The 17,992-nt window shown below is 33.5% G+C and overlaps 1 protein-coding gene, 2 long non-coding RNA genes and 1 pseudogene across 4 annotated transcripts; 3 read left to right on the plus strand and 1 right to left on the minus strand.

Moving 5' to 3' along the window:
• Positions 1 to 4,714: 4,714 nt before the first annotated feature.
• LOC131026056 (uncharacterized) lies at positions 4,715 to 5,669 on the minus strand. The gene is made up of 2 exons (XR_009102205.1): positions 5,515 to 5,669; positions 4,715 to 5,411 (listed from the first exon to the last, which is right to left on the minus strand). It is a non-coding gene; the product is annotated as an uncharacterized LOC131026056 (long non-coding RNA).
• Positions 5,670 to 8,629: 2,960 nt separating this feature from the next.
• LOC130984952 (uncharacterized) lies at positions 8,630 to 10,007 on the plus strand. Its single transcript, XR_009088836.1, has 2 exons — positions 8,630 to 9,112; positions 9,715 to 10,007. It is a non-coding gene; the product is annotated as an uncharacterized LOC130984952 (long non-coding RNA).
• Positions 10,008 to 11,802: 1,795 nt separating this feature from the next.
• LOC131026396 (uncharacterized) lies at positions 11,803 to 15,634 on the plus strand. Of its 2 annotated transcripts, none has more exons than XM_057956280.1 (4): positions 11,803 to 12,511; positions 13,432 to 13,668; positions 13,754 to 13,971; positions 14,771 to 15,634. In XM_057956280.1, exons 1-4 carry the CDS (start codon positions 12,254 to 12,256, stop codon positions 14,790 to 14,792), a joined length of 735 nt encoding a protein of 244 aa, XP_057812263.1. In that variant the 5' UTR covers positions 11,803 to 12,253; the 3' UTR covers positions 14,793 to 15,634. The 2 variants fall into 2 exon arrangements, with proteins under 2 accessions (XP_057812263.1, XP_057812258.1); XM_057956275.1 differs by having other exon boundaries at positions 15,251 to 15,634.
• Positions 15,570 to 17,810, plus strand: LOC131008401 (uncharacterized; annotated as a pseudogene).
• Positions 17,811 to 17,992: the final 182 nt, after the last annotated feature.

Here is a 17,992-nt window from a genome sequence, read left to right on the forward strand (position 1 = left end):
CAAACACCCCTTCATCCACCCTCTCCACTTGCAATCAAAATTCAGATTTTCAAGCAGAGCATCGAGGAAATCCCACTCAACGGAGTCATATGCTTTGGCAAAATCAATCTTGAAAAAGGATCTACCCATTTTCTTCTTCTTCGCCTCCGAAATTGCTTCGTTGAGGATGACCACCCCATCGAGGATAAAGCGCCCTTTGACAAAGGCACTTTGACTGTTGGAAATAATCGACCCCATAACTTGTTTAAGTCTTCCCGCCAAGACTTTTGCCAATATCTTATATAAACTGGTTATTAAAGAAATTGGCCTGAAGTCATTAATTGACTTTGCTCCCTCTTTTTTTGGAATCAAAACAATGAACGACGCGTTCCCTCCCTTAGGTATCCTGCCGTTAGAATGGAATTCCTTCAACACTTGAACCAAATCATCTTTAACAGTTTGCCAAGCCCTCCTCCAGAAGAGAAAGTTGAACCCATCCGGCCCCGGACTTTTGTCTCCGCTGCAGCTCCAGATCGCCTCCTTAATTTCCTCAGCTTCGAAATCTCTAATCAGTCACTTCTTCTCATCCTCTGAAAGTTTCATTCTGAAAAAGTCGCTTGGTAGTTCTGGCAATTGACGAGATTTCTTTCTGAAAAAACCCTCGATAAAATATTTGTTACTTAAGATTTAAATATGATCATAATTGTCTAATTATTTAGATCGGCATATATCTCGATTTTTTTTGAATTTTTGGAGTTTTTAGATTTTTTGAGTTTTTTTTTGCATTTTGAATTTTTTGGTTTAGATCAAATTTGATTTGGACATTTTCGAATTTTTGAATTTGAATTTTCAAATAATATGGTTTGAATCAAATATCATTTTTAAAAAAAAAATAAATTTTCAGAATGAATCAGATTATGGAATATTCGATTCGAAATCCGAATGCTCACCCTTAGTGACAGGTTTGAGTAATTTTTCCTTGTCAAAAGAAAATAAGTCATTTTAGGATTTAAGCAAGTAATACATTTGAGCAACTTCATATTGATTTCAACAAATCGATAATCGTATCAATTTTTCAGCAACTGAAATTACTGTATATCGATCGTGTCGATTATATTGTAATATTGTACACTTACATTATAAAATAACTATATTTAATCTGTATTTTTTTATAGTTGTTGCTTTTCTTATGTCAAAATAGTTAGTTTTATATATTGACTCTTTCTTTTATGTCCTAATAATATTATTTATTATATTAATCTATCTATTTACTGTTCAAAGCATGCCTATGAATTATAATTATTTTTACCTTATAGTCAATTATATTTTTCAATTACTTAATATTTCATTATATAAATTATTTATTTTTATGATTTTACATTATAATATTAATATACGAGAAAATATATATAAACTATACGTGAAAGTTTAAAATATATATCGAGTTGATTAAATGATTAATTAGTTATTGATAATTGACAAATTTAAAATAGATGAAAGATTCGTTATTGGAAATTTGCAAATGATTAGTTATTAAAATATATACACAAATTTAAATATATTTAACTTAAATGATTAGTTATTGATATTTGGCAAGGGCAAGGGCAAGGACAAGATCCCTCTTTTATAATAAAATTGATATTTATATTAAAAATTGGTTCAAAATTTGTGAACAATTAACCCAATTTTTTTTTTCAAGAAAACAGAGAAAGAGAGTTTTTTTTTTTTTTTTTCACAAATTTAATTATAGAAGAAGAAGAAGATGATGAGGGGAAGAAGAGACAATGACATATGCTGGGAAGGGTAGAAATGAATAATTAAACTCGAATCAATTTTAAAACATCAGACATGCCAGTTTCCTGTTGTTTCTTCTATGAATTATTTAGCCTTGATGATTAAGACCAGTTTGAAGCTGTCTGTTAGTATACCAAACTATTCCTGCTTTAGATTCCTTCTTTTTCATTTTGTCATTCTCCAAAATAATTAACTAACTTACCTTAAAAAATAATAATTAACTATCACCGGCTAAATATTGTCAAAGATTCTAAAAACCTTACTTTCTCATGCCTGACGCGTTTCAAAAAATATCGGACTCGGTTCGATTATTGAGATTCGAGTAGTACTCTATCTGTTGCAGCTATTTTTTTTTTTTTACTTTGGGGGAGGGAGAGTGGTGGAATTTGAACCATGAACCTCACTTTTAAGAAGGGATCTCACCCACGGATCTATTCTTACCTATAAATAGCTAAGAAAAATATCCCAAAAAATGGGTGATAGAAGAGAGAGAAAATCCGATTCAATCATCAATTCGAAGGCAACATCAAAATGTTCGTAGATAGGAGATCGCACCACTTGGTGTTCCCTTGGAATACTTGTTGCAGCTATCTTAAAACCTTTTTTTTGGCTTGAGAATTAAAAAAGTAATGTTTTGTGTGTAAATGAAAAAGTGAAAAGGTAAATAAATGGTAAAAATTTTGTCAAATAAAGAAATGTCTCAAGGTAGGCATGACGTTCAAAAAGAAAAATGTTTCAAGATAGATGCAATGGAGGGAGTACTATTTGAGCTACTATAATAATTATTTAAAACTCGGTATATCAATTTGGGGTTACATATTCAACCAGTATAATCGAATTTCTTAATATTCAACTAGCATATAGTATCAATTTGGGGTTATATATTAGAAGGAAAAGATATCACCAACTCATCATGAATTGTTTCGTGTAAGGAAATACAAATGCAGTTAGCTATATGAAAATAAAAATCTAGATACGTAGCTCCGCCAAAGTCTCAATGGAACATGTATTAAGAAATGCCAATCAAGCTTAAATTGATGAATTGACTTAAATTAATTGAATAAAAATGAGAGTTAAACTAAAAAATAAAAAATTGCCTGAATTTTTTTTAGTTTAAATGTCCCAAAGTTTGATTATGATAATTCGATTTCAATGTTTGTGAAAATGTAATTTCATTTTCTCCAACGTTTAATGAGAAACTTGATGACATGAATATTAAAGAAATATAATAATTTAAATTAAAGTGTTATGTGTGTCAGATCATCACTTTCAGAAAGTTATTTTTTAGTATTGCATAAATTATTTTAAAATAAAATTCATTTTTATTTACAATAAGAGATCAAGTATCTTAATTGAGGACACAAGCCCTACTTCTTGCAACAAAGTTGTGATGCAATCAAGAATTTGTATTCGTAGATGATAAAATTTTTCATAACTTTTATGATTTGACGAGCTTGATCAAAAATCGAAGGTTTAAGGTGATGGTCGGAATTTTTTTGTAGCTAAGTTTTTTTATTAGTTCAATCAATTCGAATTGAAAATAAATTTATTTTTGGATAAATTGTAGCAATACTACTAGTAGACGTGACCACACCCAATATTATCTAAGCTTGAAAGCATTCCAAACGTGGCCGTGCATTCGCGACGCGTGCAATATTTCCTTCACGCCACGCGTCCCAAATGTACTCACCACCATTCCACTATTTTTACTTCTCCCAATTCTAAGTTAAATCAATTTCTTCTTAGCACAAGGTTTAAAAAATTAATATTTTAAATATATTTGGTAATAAAGTAATAAGTGATTAAATATTATATTACTTATATTTATTCTATATAAATAAATTGATCAATTTAATTGGAATGATTTAAAAAGAGTATTGATCAAATTAATTGAAACGAAAAAAATATAACATATAAATATAATTATAAAGACATCATTAAATATGAAATCAAATCCGAATATATAAACTTTTAGGGATACTAACACAAATGTAATAGTATATTTTATCCCAAAAAAATGTAATATTTTTTATAGTAAAACGCTTAAAGTTGGATTAAGATTCAAAAAGAACAAAAGATAAAGTGGGATCATATTTCAAAATGAAAAATATGATACTTTCTTATGAGACGGGGAGAAATATGTAAATTAATTTAGATTTCAAAATTTCGATGATAAATTATGAGTTTACTAGTACATTCGCCCGTGCGATGCACGGGAACATCAAAATACATAAACATTAAATAGATTTAAAATATAATTAAATATATTTTTGTAATTGGATTATTCACAAGTATAAATTGTAATGGGCGTCAATTATATATCAAAATAAATATAACTAATTCAAGTCATATTTTTTGTATTATTATTAATAAATTTTAAAGAATAATTTTTAATGTCCCCAAGGGGATACCAAACGGTGCGTTCTTCTGTGAGGTCCGGGTTCAAACCCCACTGCTCCGCCTTCCCAACTCCCCCAAATCAAAAGAAAAAAGAATAATTTTTAATCTTCATGTTCGATGAAAACCTTGTTTTCTTTCTTGAATTTATAGAATAATAAAAATGGGCATTTTTTCTTTCAAATTAAAATGGGTAATTTTCATTATTAACCCAATGTTAAATACATAGAATTATTGTTTCATTTTATGGTTCAAACTGATTAGCCCAGTAACTATACAGAAATACATTTCAGAATCATAGGTTTTTTTTTATCATTCCCTTGTTCTCCAAATTACTGCTGCTGTTTTTTTCTTCTTCTTTGGTCTTCTGCTTCTTCTTTTGCTCTTTTGCTTCTTCTCCCAAATTATAGAATTACATTTTGCAAGAATAAGATACCGTACTTGGAAATCGGAAGCAAAATTTATTCCAATGCCACCTAATGAAAAGTCTTACTTTTGATATGGTTTTATTGGTGTGTCAACACCCTGCAAAACACCATTAAACTAAGCAAATGAATTAATATCTTGGATCAACGAAAATTAAGATTTCAAACATATTTAAGTCTAAAAACTCTAAATCAGAGATATTTGAGTAAATATACGCAAACAAAAGAATAGCTCAATAATTAAAAACATAGTTGCTCTATGTACCTGTGATTAGCTTCCATAAATTTGGTCTCTAAGTCCTCTATCATCTTCCAACTCGCTCTCTTAGGTGACAACACGATGTGTTCGATCAACCAAAATTCAGCCATTTCACTTGAAATTTGTTTGGATAATGATTCCTAAAATATTCTCAATGCCTCCCGCTCTTCGGGGACATCAAATTTCTGGCCAGGCAACGAACACACTTTCTTCTCTCTGGTTCTATTCACGATTTACTTATCATCCATCGTTTGGGTGGATGCTTTCTTCGTCATTTTGGAGCCTCCACAGAAAATGAATCTATTTTTGGAATCAGTTGCAGGATTCCTGATTGATCCCATAATAAAATTTCTTCTTCGATGCAGATGGATCAATTCTTGGTTTTGAAGAAGACGTCCCATCTCCAATATCGGGCTTCAGTTTCATGAAATTACTCGATTCAATATTTGTGGTCATGCATGTTTTTTCGATTATTGACTCTCTCTCTCTCTCTCTCTGATTCAACCTTATTCCTCTTTCACTTCATCAATGTGCATCACTCAAAATTCGTTTCTTCTCTGAGGAAATTAAAGTTAAAGAAAATGAGAAAAGGGAAAAACAAAAAAAGAAATTGAGAAAAGGGAAAAACGAATTAAGAAATAGGAATAGAGAGAAAGAAACTTGATAGGTTTGCTTTTGCGGTTGGAGGCGGCGTGAGGCCGCAAGCCAGTCTGAGTTTTGGGCGACGATTGATCGAGGCGGCGCGAAAAAGGCAAAGGATGCGTCTCTATTAGAGTTTGATGAGCAAACGACGGCTGAGTCTCTGTCAAAGAACTTTATAACTCATTATCTTTATTCGAACGACGGCCATTCACTTGATGATTAAATATCTTAGTCATCAAGTGATAGGTGAATGGTCGTCTGTTGTTTCTAACTCATTAACTTGACAGAGACAGCCATTTCAAATTTATTTTTTATAATTTTTACATCGAATTAAATATCTTTTCGTGATCTTTAGTTTAACATCCAAATTGAATACTTTTTCATTAATTGAAGTTAATGATTTTTTGAAAAAAGAAATAACATAGAAAAAAGAAAAAAGAAGAGATAAATTTTGGTGGGAGAAGTGAAGAGAGAGAAATTTTGAAGGAAAAAAACTCATCGTTTATTTGTATATAAATTTTAATTTTTATTGTATCTTTATTTATGCATGAATTAAATATAATAACAATAAAATATAAAAAATTATTGATTTTAAAATTCAAGGAAGCATATAGAATAATTACCGAACATTATATATATATTAGCCCTAAATAAAAATTAGAGTTTGAATGTTTTAGCGTATTTAACTAAATTATATATTAAAATGCAGAAAGAAATGGAAAGATGGGCATTACTATATATCTATATTTTTTAAAGGTACTATAAAATATTTTTGTTTGGCGCAAGAGTTTCGACAACATGAAAAATTGAAATTGGCTAGATTAAGTAATTAAAGCACGTTATGTTAAAAATCAATCTAATAAAACTCATTAATAAAAGTAGCAATTAAGTATTTCTTTTCTTGAAATACTATACTCCACAAATTTTATCTCTTGTTATTTCTGCCTCTCTCTCACACCAGAAAACCATTTTCCTCTTTCTGCCTTTCTCGTAAAATCTCTCTCACACTCACTCTTTTTTCATCGCCTCATCCGCCTCGCCTCTCACTCGCCGCCGCCGTCTTCTCCGCTAACAGCCGCAAAAGGGAAAATCAGTAGTAGCGTTGTAAGCCTCGAGAAGTTTGCCTCTACAGTTGCATCAGTTCGCCTCTCTGACCTCCGCGGCTCTGTGTGAGTGCCTTCGTCCGACTTTCACAACTACAGCCAAATAACTCAATTAGGGCTTCCAATTTCCCCTTTTTTCTTCTCATTCTTCTCCATCCACGATTTTTGAATTTTGTTGTATTTATCTGCTATTCAAATTGTACCTATTTATGGGTTGGTGAATCTTGAATTTTTCTTTTTTTTATTTTGTTTAAAAGGAGGTTTCTTGGTATAATCCGATTTGAAAACTTAAGTTCGTTCAAAGTTTTGGAGAAAGTGTAACACCCCGCCTATTTATATTAAGTTTAGAATTTATTTTAAACTTAGATTAGGATGATTTACGCCGGAAAAATGAAAAATGATTTATATTTTAAATTCCAACAAAATTTATTTTCAGAAGCCTTTATAAAAATTTAGTCTTTTGAAATTTTGTGCATTTCATAAATCGAATTATATGAATATGTGATTATTCTATATGATTAGTATTTATTTGTAAATGATTTAATTTAAGTCTATGTTAGGCTTTAATTATTTAAATGTGTTGGGCTTTGACAAATATTTATTTGGGCCTTAGTTTTTATTGAAATGATATTCTATAAATACCAAAGCCCAAACCAACCTCCTCCTTTACACCACAGCCAAGTACAGCACGCATGCTGCTGCTTGTATTTCACCATGCCTCTACAATTGCTACACTATTCACCCCATGCGTCCACTCCTGCAAGTCATCCAAAATCCCTATGATTAAGGGATTTTGGTTATTTTTTTTCAATTTTCACGTCTCACACTCACCATGCGCGCCCACTCTTTTGACTCACAGTTATCAGCGCATCTCACCACCATGCGCGCCCACTCTTTTGACTCCTTCACCCACGCTTCCTACCATGTCTTCTACTGCGGCAAGTATGTTCATCCTACTCCCTTAAATATCTCCCTTATTCATATAATTCCTCACCCCAGCAACGAAATTCCAACAGAAACAAGATCACCATACATAGCATATCAGTTAACACACAGCTCACTCCACTCTAACAAGAACCACACCCGTGCAGAGAAAGTGAAGCCAACAAGCTTTAAATCACAACTTTGCATACTTTTAAGCTCAAGTGAGCTCCCTTTGCCGGGCCGTTTATTCGCCGACCGGCCACTAGGCTCTGAACCGAGAACGTGTACTCGTTCCTCCATCTTCAGGCTACCAAACCCAACAATCGAAAGGTCGAAGCCTTCTCTGTATTTTCCTGACCAAAGGCCGCAATATCCTTCGGCGGCCAACGTCGAATTCCCGACTTAGCAACCGGCCAACTTACGGCCTTCGTTTCTCACTATCCTTACGACGAAAAAGGATCGAGAAACCACTGTTGTGTAGCCTGATTTACCTCGCACGAGGAAAACTAAGTCGTAGACCTTCGCGGCTAAACACCATCGCGGAACGACGACCAGAAAAACCCCCGGCGAACAACTTCCATTAGTGCTCACTTGGACAGGGGTAAGTTAACGCCCTTGTTTCAGTGCATTCCCGTTTCTATTATATTATGGGAAATTTCTAGAGTATAGATGGGAGTGTGGTGAATATTCGTACAAAGTTTCATGTCATTTGAACTTCGTTTACTACCCTTTTAAAATTCGAGAAGTCTACTGCCCGTATCTGCTGAAACTGTCGTGAGACAGATGATTAGGTTAATTATTTCAGTAACCATATGATGATATTTAACTCTCAAATTTTTATTGTATAAAGATATATGTGTTAGCTATCTGCATATAAAATTTGAGGTCATTCCGATAACGTTTGCTATTTTTCAAAAATCTGGACTTTCAGTTGGCAGAAACTGCCGAATCTGGTAGGCGATGGGAAAATCGCTATATCTCTTAAACTACTTGGAGTTTTTCAACATATTTTTTTTTTCAATTAAACTAGACTCAAAGAGGTTTCTATTGATATAAAATTCGACTCCATACGAGTTCGGAGTAAAAGCAGTTTATTGGTTGAAGTTGAATCTATACAGTTTTGTTAAAATGGGCTGCCTTCTTATATTAATTAGACTTTATAATTAGTTTAATTAATTTATTTAAAGAATGATTTGCATAATAATATTAAATTATTATTATGTGCATATTTTAAGTAAATTACTTATTATATGCTAAGCATGACATGATATTGCATTATATTTTGCAATAAAAGTATTTATGATTTAATTGGTTTTATTTATAATTCCAATTATTTAAGAAAATCGAGTAAGGATATTGTTGGTGTCCTTAACTCAAGAATTTTAGTTTTCAATTATTATTCATTAAATTTTTGAAAAACCCGGCGTGATAAATCATAGTAGTTAAGTGCACCCACTAAGACTTTAAGTTAGCTTCACGAGACCTATTAAGAATAGAATTTCTTGTAGGCTTTGTGACCAGGGGGATTAGCGCTGCTTTCCCAAGACAGGTTTATATGTGATTATGATCTTCAGGCTTTGCCTAACCAGGTGGGCTTACTTTCCAAATGTATAAAGTATGATTGAGTTATTAAGCTCTAAATGTTTCAATGAAATGCAAATTGTTGATTCTATTAAATGCAAACTGTTTATCCAATAAAATATTTTGTGCACTCTGCTCCGTTTAAGGCTCGCCACAACGAATCAATTGAGGTTCTCTTATGACCTAACACGTTATTTGAGAATTGTGTACACCTATTAGCTGACTCGGTGGGTTGATCTCCATTCGGGCACTAATCATGTATGTATGAGGCGTTATAAGGGTGCTCGACGGGATGTGTTCCGGAGCATTGGGTCCCAAATGGGAACTTGACTGGGTTACGCCCTCAGTTCAAGTAAGAAGGAGAAATGGATCCGTCGGTGGCTAAAAGGTCCGGGATCAGAAGCGAGTAACAGAAAGGGAGTGTGACATGTGCGCACAAATGAAATAAAATGTTTTAACATGCTTAGAAGTTATTTCTCTTTAAAACCTTCTAAGTCATGTCAAGTATGATTGGATAAACTGTCTTTATTAAAATATGAGATGTTTCAGAAAATGCATGCCCACTAAGTACATTAGTACTTAGCCCAAAAATACTTTCAAATGTTTTCAGGTTGGCTGGCCGGTGCTGACGGGACGGAGCTGAGGCTAGAGATAAATTCCTATGTTAGACTTCCGCTGTAGCAATTACTCATATCAGTCTTTTGTTTTCCCAACTTAAGATCTTCATGTTAAATTTCAAATGATATACCTGACCGAGCTTAGACTCTTCACTACTAAATTTATGCCAATGAATGTTGGTTGTCAGAAGCATGAAACAAAACTTGTGATCCAAAGGGGCCTAGCCCGACTCGTTATCTTATTATTCGGGTTTTAATAAGGTTGTTCCTTGTTTATTTCTATGAATTAGTTGCACCTCGATTATATTTATTCCTTCAAGAATTGGGGTGTGACAGAAAGGTTGAATGGCTTTCTTTTGCAGGGATGATGGGTTTGGTTTCTGAAAAATTGAGAAAATTTTGAAGAACTCTCGACAACTGCCACAGTTTTTGTAAGCGTTTCAGTTTTTACAACTCAATTTTAGCGGAAGAAATAATAGTAGGAAATTAATCGTGGGATGATTTTAACTTTTTTGAGAAAATTGATAAAATAACTGTTGATTTTGCTAGAAAGATTACGGATACTGGAGAGAGGATTTGGGAGAGAGAAAATAAACTGATGATATGTATAGATTAATGGGTGAATGTGGGGATAGTGGGTGAAGTTACAGTCACTGCCGTTAATTATAAGGAATTTTCTGTTAGAAAAATGACGGTAAACTGGATGCCGTTAAACTGCTTCTTTATATAATATATAGATTATAAAAAAAATTATGAATTCACTATTTTTTGCCATATTTACGATTCAAACTCCGAACTATGAATTTATTCATTAAAATACTGAATTCATCGTAAATTTTCACGATTGAAGAACTCAAAATACTTCATATATATACAAGATACACACAGACTTATTTAAACCACTCATTATACTAATTAAGAATGGTTAGATTACAAACTCATTTAAAATATAAACTTTGAACCATATAATTATGATGAATTTTATGAGTAACATGACAAATTTATTATGATTTGTCTCTTGTTAAATTCCAACCCAAAATCATAAATTTATTTAATAAAATAGTGAATTCACGGTAAATCTTTGTAATTTAAAATTTAAAATAATTTCTAATCTACGCCTCTTAAAATAAATTTTTATTTTAACCTGACTCTACATTTAAATAAGTTGAAATTGATCGAATACGGAATTGTGAATGAGGACTAACTAGTGCTTTCACAACTTTTATGTGGTATATAGAAAAATACAAATTGGCAGGATGTTGAAAACATTTTTGGATTTCACCATGTTTCGCACCTTAAAAGTCAACCAAAAATTGAAGCTTTGGCGGTATCAGATGACAGCAAAGATTTGGTGAGAAATATATTTTTTTAATTATCAATAACACTATAAATATTTTTTGTTGAATTATCTATATAAATGGTCAGTCTACCAACATCTCTTTGAATTATTAACAATTTTGGTTTAAAAAAAAAAAAATCGTAGTGTCCATCGTTTCATTTTGTGCAGCATTAATTTCTCAGAATTATAGGATGTTGACATTATTCATATATTAACAATTACTAACAGTTTAGTATAAATTCTGACCCTCCTACTCTTGCTTTATAATATATATATATATATATATATATATATATATATATATATATCCCCTATTCCCTTTTCATTTCCCACCTTTCTTACGAAGAGAGCAACGTCGAAAATTAAAATAAAATATTGAAGTAAAAGAAAAAGTGAAAAAAAAGTACAAGAAATGAAATTGCGAATCTTATCTTAAAATGTACGAACTTGCCAATAGTATTTAGTATCGATAACATGGTTGTTTTGTCGAGTATGAACTCTTATTAAGATAAATGTAATTTAATTTACTCTAAGAATAAAAAAAAATGTTATTTACTCTAAAATTAAGATATTGAGTATTTTAAACCGCGACGCCGATTTTTTTTTTTTTTGGAAAGAAAAAAAAAACATTTTGCGACGAAAATTGTTTTCATTTCAGTAAGTGTAATTACCATAATTATTCTTTTTTTAGTTGCCTTTCCCATAATTTTTTTTTAGCCGAACCCTTAATCATTGAAACAATAAGATAACGTGTAACATTCTCTTGAATAAGTTTTATCCAAAAAAAGTTTTGTCACTCCAATTAAAATAATTGTTTTTTCGTTAATATAAAAGTGGAAACTTTTTTTTTTTTTTTTTTGAGGAAATATTAAAGTGGAAACTAAAGAACACTTGTCTTCCCAATTCATTCTTCAAGAGCTGATAGCTATACGCGTACGCATACGAATTACGAAATTCTGCTGTTTTTCTTCCTCACGAAATTTTGGCTGGATTGGATTACACACCCACATACACAATTACATATTTATACAGTGGAGAAAAACCGTGAATTTATTGCCATATGTGGCGGTTACTGCTGAAAACTGAAATCCCTCACTCACTCAGGTGTTTTGGGTGTCCGGATTCTCGTCTTGATTGTGTTTGATTTTGGGAGCAATTGATTGATAATAGATTAGGTTTCGATTGGGTGTGACATGACTTACAATGCTGGCGATGAGGAGGATCTTAGGCTCGGGGAGGATTACGTGAAATTGGAGGGTGGCGGGGCCCACTACCAGGCGGAAACGTCGACGTCTGGTTGTTGCGGCGGCGTCGACGATGGGGCTTCCGCTGATGGTGGGGGGTGGTTGTGGTCTCTGTGGTGGTGGGCGAAACTGGTGCTGGTGGTCTTGTTTGTTGCCGTGTTGGGCGCGGTTTTCTTCAAATGGATCGGACCCTTTTTCATGGATAAGGTTAGCTTTCTTCTGATTTACACAGAAAAGTGACTTTTCCTCGTAAATTTGAGGAGTTGTCGGTGAATGCAGGGTTTTATGTGTTTTTCTATTGTTAAATTAGTTTTCTTTCTTATAATATCTTATGTTGGTGGTTTCATGCTGATATTTCCCCTGTTGTGTTTACTCTCAAATCTTGGTTCAAGTTATAGCATTCAAGCTTTTTGTGCAGCTTTTCTGGATAAGAGTCATGCTGGAGCTCAGCTCTTATTTAAGTTTAGAACTGGAGACTCTCTTTTCATGCAATCTGTGTTATTGTATATGTTATACAGTTATTGATCGTAAGTAACTTCTAGTTATTCCAATGCATTTGACAAGTTATTGTTATTCTACGATTAACATAATGTCGAATATTGTGGAAATTGATCTTTTTTGTGTTTACATGGGACCCAAAAGCTGAACATCTATCTGGGGTACATCCAAATGCAAATTTTAGTAATTGTTTTTATACAACAGAAGGTGTTTTGACTAATCTGATTACTTAGAGAAAGAACTCATGGCTCTCAACGTAGGATCTTTTAAGCTGTAGAATATCTTGTTAGTTAATGCAGAACCTTAATCTGATGACTTGTTATCATTTTTCTTACCTAAAGTTCTGTACGGATTTCATCTAGATATGTTTATAGAGGCTTTCACTTATTCTGCCATCCGTAAGTTAGTATTTGTCAACTGCCAAGCAAGGCTTATGCATCTGATTTGAGTCGAATGCCTGGATAGTACTCATATAATTGCATCTATTGACCATTTCATTTATGCCAAGAAGGATGGATGGATATCATTCACACTTTTTCAAAATAACAATAGCATTTTCGAACTGTCTTCGTCCTTTTACCCTAGTTATGTTCTAATTGAATTTGAATGTGCTTTGTACTTTTTTCCAGGAAATCATCCCCATAATAAATTGGGAGCAGAGAACTTTCAGCACAGCTATTCTAGGACTCCTAGTGTTTGCTTCTCTGGCAACATTCCCAATACTTCTTATACCTTCTACACCATCCATGTGGGTTGCCGGGATGACTTTTGGCTATGGTTATGGTTTTCTGATTATAATCGGTGGAGTGTTGGTTGGCAGTTCAATTCCTTATTTCATTGGTTCATTATTCTACCATAGAATCCATGTATGGCAATTCCACTTGAGCATTTTTCTTGTGCTATGGTTTTTATACTCAACAATAAGCCTATGCCATATTTTCTCACATGTAGGTATGGTTAGAAAGGCACCCGAAGAGGGCTTCTATCATAAGACTAGCCGGCGAGGGAAACTGGTTTAGTCAGTTTCGAGCTGTTTCTTTGATTAGGATTTCTCCTTTCCCTTATGTCATATATAACTACTGCGCTATGGCTACGGATGTGAAATATGTTCCGTACTTGTTGGGGACTGTGGCAGGAATGGTGCCAGAAATATTTGTTGCACTTTACACGTGAGAACTCTTGATTCCCTCCTCTCTGTGTGTGTGTGTGTGTGTGTGTGAATCTCTGGATCTTTTTACTATCTGTCTACTGAAATATGCAAAATAAATAGAGTTATTGGTCTCTAGTAGAGCATATATTGTTAAGTACTGCCAATCTTCAGTCCATAAACTTTGAGCATGTAATTGTCATTGACATGCGATCTCATTGTGTAGATTTTGACAATTTTTGGGGCTTTTATGAGTTCTAACATACAAGGCCAGGCAGTTCCACTTAGTATATATGTTTATGATATTTATGATTATTGCCTCTGTTTTTTACTGTGATTACATGATTTTGAATTAAAGAGGTCTTTCTGGAAATTACGCTGTGGAGAACCTATGTTGCTCTATACTGCACCACCAATTGCTCTAAAATTTTGATGTCGATTTTCTTCTGATCATAATATTGTTTGCTTTCATTTTTGCATGTTTATACACCCTCTATGATTCCCGTCTTCTGTTCCTTTAAGATTGTACTCTATTGGGTTTCGGATTATAGGCGTGATTGAATAGCTTTGTGTGAGAGTGTCTTTATATCAGGAGTGTCATTTTCTGGTGTTCCTGTCTTCTGTTAGCATCTATACAGTTATTCATTTGTTATGTGCCCAAAGTGTTCTTAACAAGGGTGTGTTTGGATGGAGGTACTTAAAATTCCAAGCTATTTCAAATGATTGGATTTGAAATCTCTTGTTTGGAGTTAGAGTGGATTATACAAATAATCTCAAATTCAAAATAGATCTTGATTCTTAATCAAATTTGTTATGTGTAGGATTATTCTAGCCAGGATTTGATTTGCATTGGCCGACTCTCCGGTGCTAAAAAGTTTCAGTAATGGAAGCTAATTTTAGGAGAAGAAAGGAATATTTAGAGAGGAAAGTGAAGGGTCTCTCTCTTGAATTTGAATTTCTTAATTTAATTACTTGTTAGGTTACAAATAACTTGATGCTACAGATATAAAGACCACTTTGCATACAACTTGTCTAGTAAATTCAAACGTATGACCTACTTTAGGTGACTCTTACATGAAAGATAATTGTTTTGCCTGCACATTAACCACATCATGTAATAAGTAGAAGTAGAGAACATGATGTTATGCTAATCTACATATTAATGTGAAAAATAAAATTTGCTTAGTACATTAGTGTGCAGGGTGGCAGCGTGTCTCGTGCGCGTGTGTGTGTGTGTGTGTGTTTTGTATACAGACTGAGTAATTGTTTATGGTTCCTGCTCCGACTCTTGTTGTGTGTAGAGGCATCCTCATCAAAACATTAGCTAATGCTTCACAAGATCGGAAGTCTCTGTCAGCTTCCCAGATTGTGATGAACGTGGCCGGGTTTTGCATTAGTGTGGCCGCGACAGTAGCAGTGACGTGGTACGCAAAGAGGCGACTGAAGGAGCTACAGATGCGAGAGGAGCTGTTGTTGCACTGAATACAAGACTTTGGATTGTTAAGAGTGCAGGAAGCCAAATGCAGCTAAATGGAAATCGACACCATCATCCATAATCATAAATGAAATCAACCATGTATCCACCAAATTCATATATAGATTTATGTATGTAATCGAGAAATGGCAAGAGTCTTTTCAATACTGCTGTACCTTTCTTTATGTCAATACATATACCTCTCTCTCTAGATGGTCCGAGTGAATGAGGATATAAACCCGGCAAAAGAAAGAAACACTTCTTGATAACGAAGAGCAAGCCTAGTTCAATTATAACATGTTTCTCCTCCAATTATTGAGTCGGGTGAGTCATTATATGGGTAAGTGCAAGTGTAACTTGGTTAGTAAAACGTTTTTCCTCCCATCATTGAGTCATTATGGGGATATGGAGAGAGATCATTTTTGTCATAAAAAACAATAACGAAAATAACACAAATCTTTCATTCTTTTTTGATTTGGTTTATTCTTCAATGCTTTAGAGCATTCAGACTACTACCGCATAAGACAAAACAAGTAACATAATAATTTAAATGGAAATGACAGTAAATTGTGTGACTTTGGGCGGTTAACCGCCTTTGAGGCGTGGGAGACTCATGGCTTATGTGCCACCCAATGAGGGTGCCACTTAATTAAATATATAATTTTAAATACTAATTTTTAATAGTTAATTGTAATATAAAAAATTAAAATTAGAAAAAAAAATCTATATATAGACTTCAAATTGTTGAACATGCAAGTGTCTCTGACACTCTTCACGTGATAGTCCATCATAATTGTCTTGCCATTTCACATCTCGATGTCCATAACACTATAACATGCAAATGTCTATCACACATTTTCTGACATTTCACACGCACACTTTAATCTCTGTCATTCACATGCACACTTAATAATTGTCCTGCCATTTCACATGCAACTTTCTGACCCATAAGATTCTCAAGGATTTCACATGCATCCAAATGTCTCAACAACGACAAATGAATGGTTCACATGCACATGTCAGATAACTTAAAATTAAATTTTCTCACTGCATTTATTTTTCTATATAACATACCTTATATACAGTACCTAACTCATTCTAAAGCCAAAATGTCTTCTTCATCTTCATCTTCAGATGAATGGGAAGAACGACGTTATCAACAAAATCGTCAAATTGATCGCATTATTGACGATATGCTCATAAACAATCCCAATCTTATTTTAGGAACTTCTTCTTCCACCACCAAAAAAGGTATTGTGATAGGGAACGTGAAGTTGGTGAGCAACGTTTGATGAGTGATTATTTTGTCCCTAATCCAACGTATACTTCGGAGCTCTTCCGGCGTAGATTTCGCATGCAGAAATCATTGTTCCTTCGTATAGTAGATGTTGTTACTGCTAATGACAAATATTTTCAACAGAGACCCGATTGCACGGGTAGGCAAGGCCTTTCACCACTATAAAAATGCACTGGAGCTATGAGGGTGTTGGCTTATGGAACCGCAACCGATGTCGTTGATGAATACTTACGAATGAGTTCAACAGTTACGAGGGATGCTGTCATTCATTTCGTAGAAGGTATCATTTCTTGCTTTGGTGACACATACCTTAGAAGGCTCAATCAACAAGATTTGCAAAGACTACTCTATGTTGGGGAACAACGTGGTTTCCCTAGCATGATTGGAAGTATTGATTGCATGCACTAGGAATGGAAGAACTGTCCTACTGCCTGGGCTGGTCAATATACAGGAAGAAGTGGAAAACCAACAATCATTTTGGAAGCCGCTGCATCATATGATTTATGGATATGGCATGCATTTTTTGGAACTCCAGGTTCGTGCAATGATATCAATGTACTTCATCGATCTCCCGTTTTTAGTGATATTTTAGAAGGTAGAGCACCTAAGATAAGTTATGTGGTCAATGATCGTCAAAATGATAGAGCTTATTATCTCACCGATGACATATATCCCTCTTGGCTTGCATTTGTCAAGACAATTTCAAGTCCAGTGCTTCGAAAGCACAAGTTGTTCGCTCAACACCAAGAGGCTGTAAGAAAAGATGTCGAGAGAGCCTTCGGAGTTCTACAAGCTCGATTTGCATTTATTCGACGTCCTTGTCTAATTTGGGATAGGATTTTGATGGGAAAAAATTATGATGGCTTGTATCATCATGCACAATATGATAGTGGAAGATGAACGAGACACATACCAAAACTATTATGATCCCACAGAATTTTTGATGGATTTACATGCAGATGAAGATGTATCTATTCACTACTCAACTGACAGAATTGTAAGTTTGTCTAATTACATGATCAATAGGGATCGACTTCGCAATCGCGAAGCTCACAAAGCTCTTCAGAAGGACTTAATTGAGCATATATAGGCAAAATTCGGCACGACTAATTGAATATGTAATTTGCATCTATTGTACTTGTAATTTTAATTTCCTATATATATTTGTAATTTATTTTATGTATTTTTAATTTTGTTTAACTCGTGTAATTTTTGTTGTATGATCAAGTAAATTTTAAATTTTATTATTTTTATTTTTTTCTCTATTATTTT

The sequence above is a fragment of the Salvia miltiorrhiza genome, chromosome 1 (genome assembly GCF_028751815.1).
Source record: "Salvia miltiorrhiza cultivar Shanhuang (shh) chromosome 1, IMPLAD_Smil_shh, whole genome shotgun sequence".
In the NCBI taxonomy this organism is placed as follows: domain Eukaryota; kingdom Viridiplantae; phylum Streptophyta; class Magnoliopsida; order Lamiales; family Lamiaceae; genus Salvia; species Salvia miltiorrhiza.

Bases quoted from the DNA above. Each gene is read 5' to 3' on its own strand.
- LOC131026396 (XM_057956275.1), top strand. From the start codon at position 12,254: ATGACTTACAATGCTGGCGATGAGGAGGATCTTAGGCTCGGGGAGGAT. The intron at 12,512-13,431 runs GTTAGCTTTCTT...ACTTTTTTCCAG, and splicing joins GACCCTTTTTCATGGATAAG to GAAATCATCCCCATAATAAA. The intron at 13,669-13,753 runs GTATGGCAATTC...TCTCACATGTAG, and splicing joins TATTCTACCATAGAATCCAT to GTATGGTTAGAAAGGCACCC.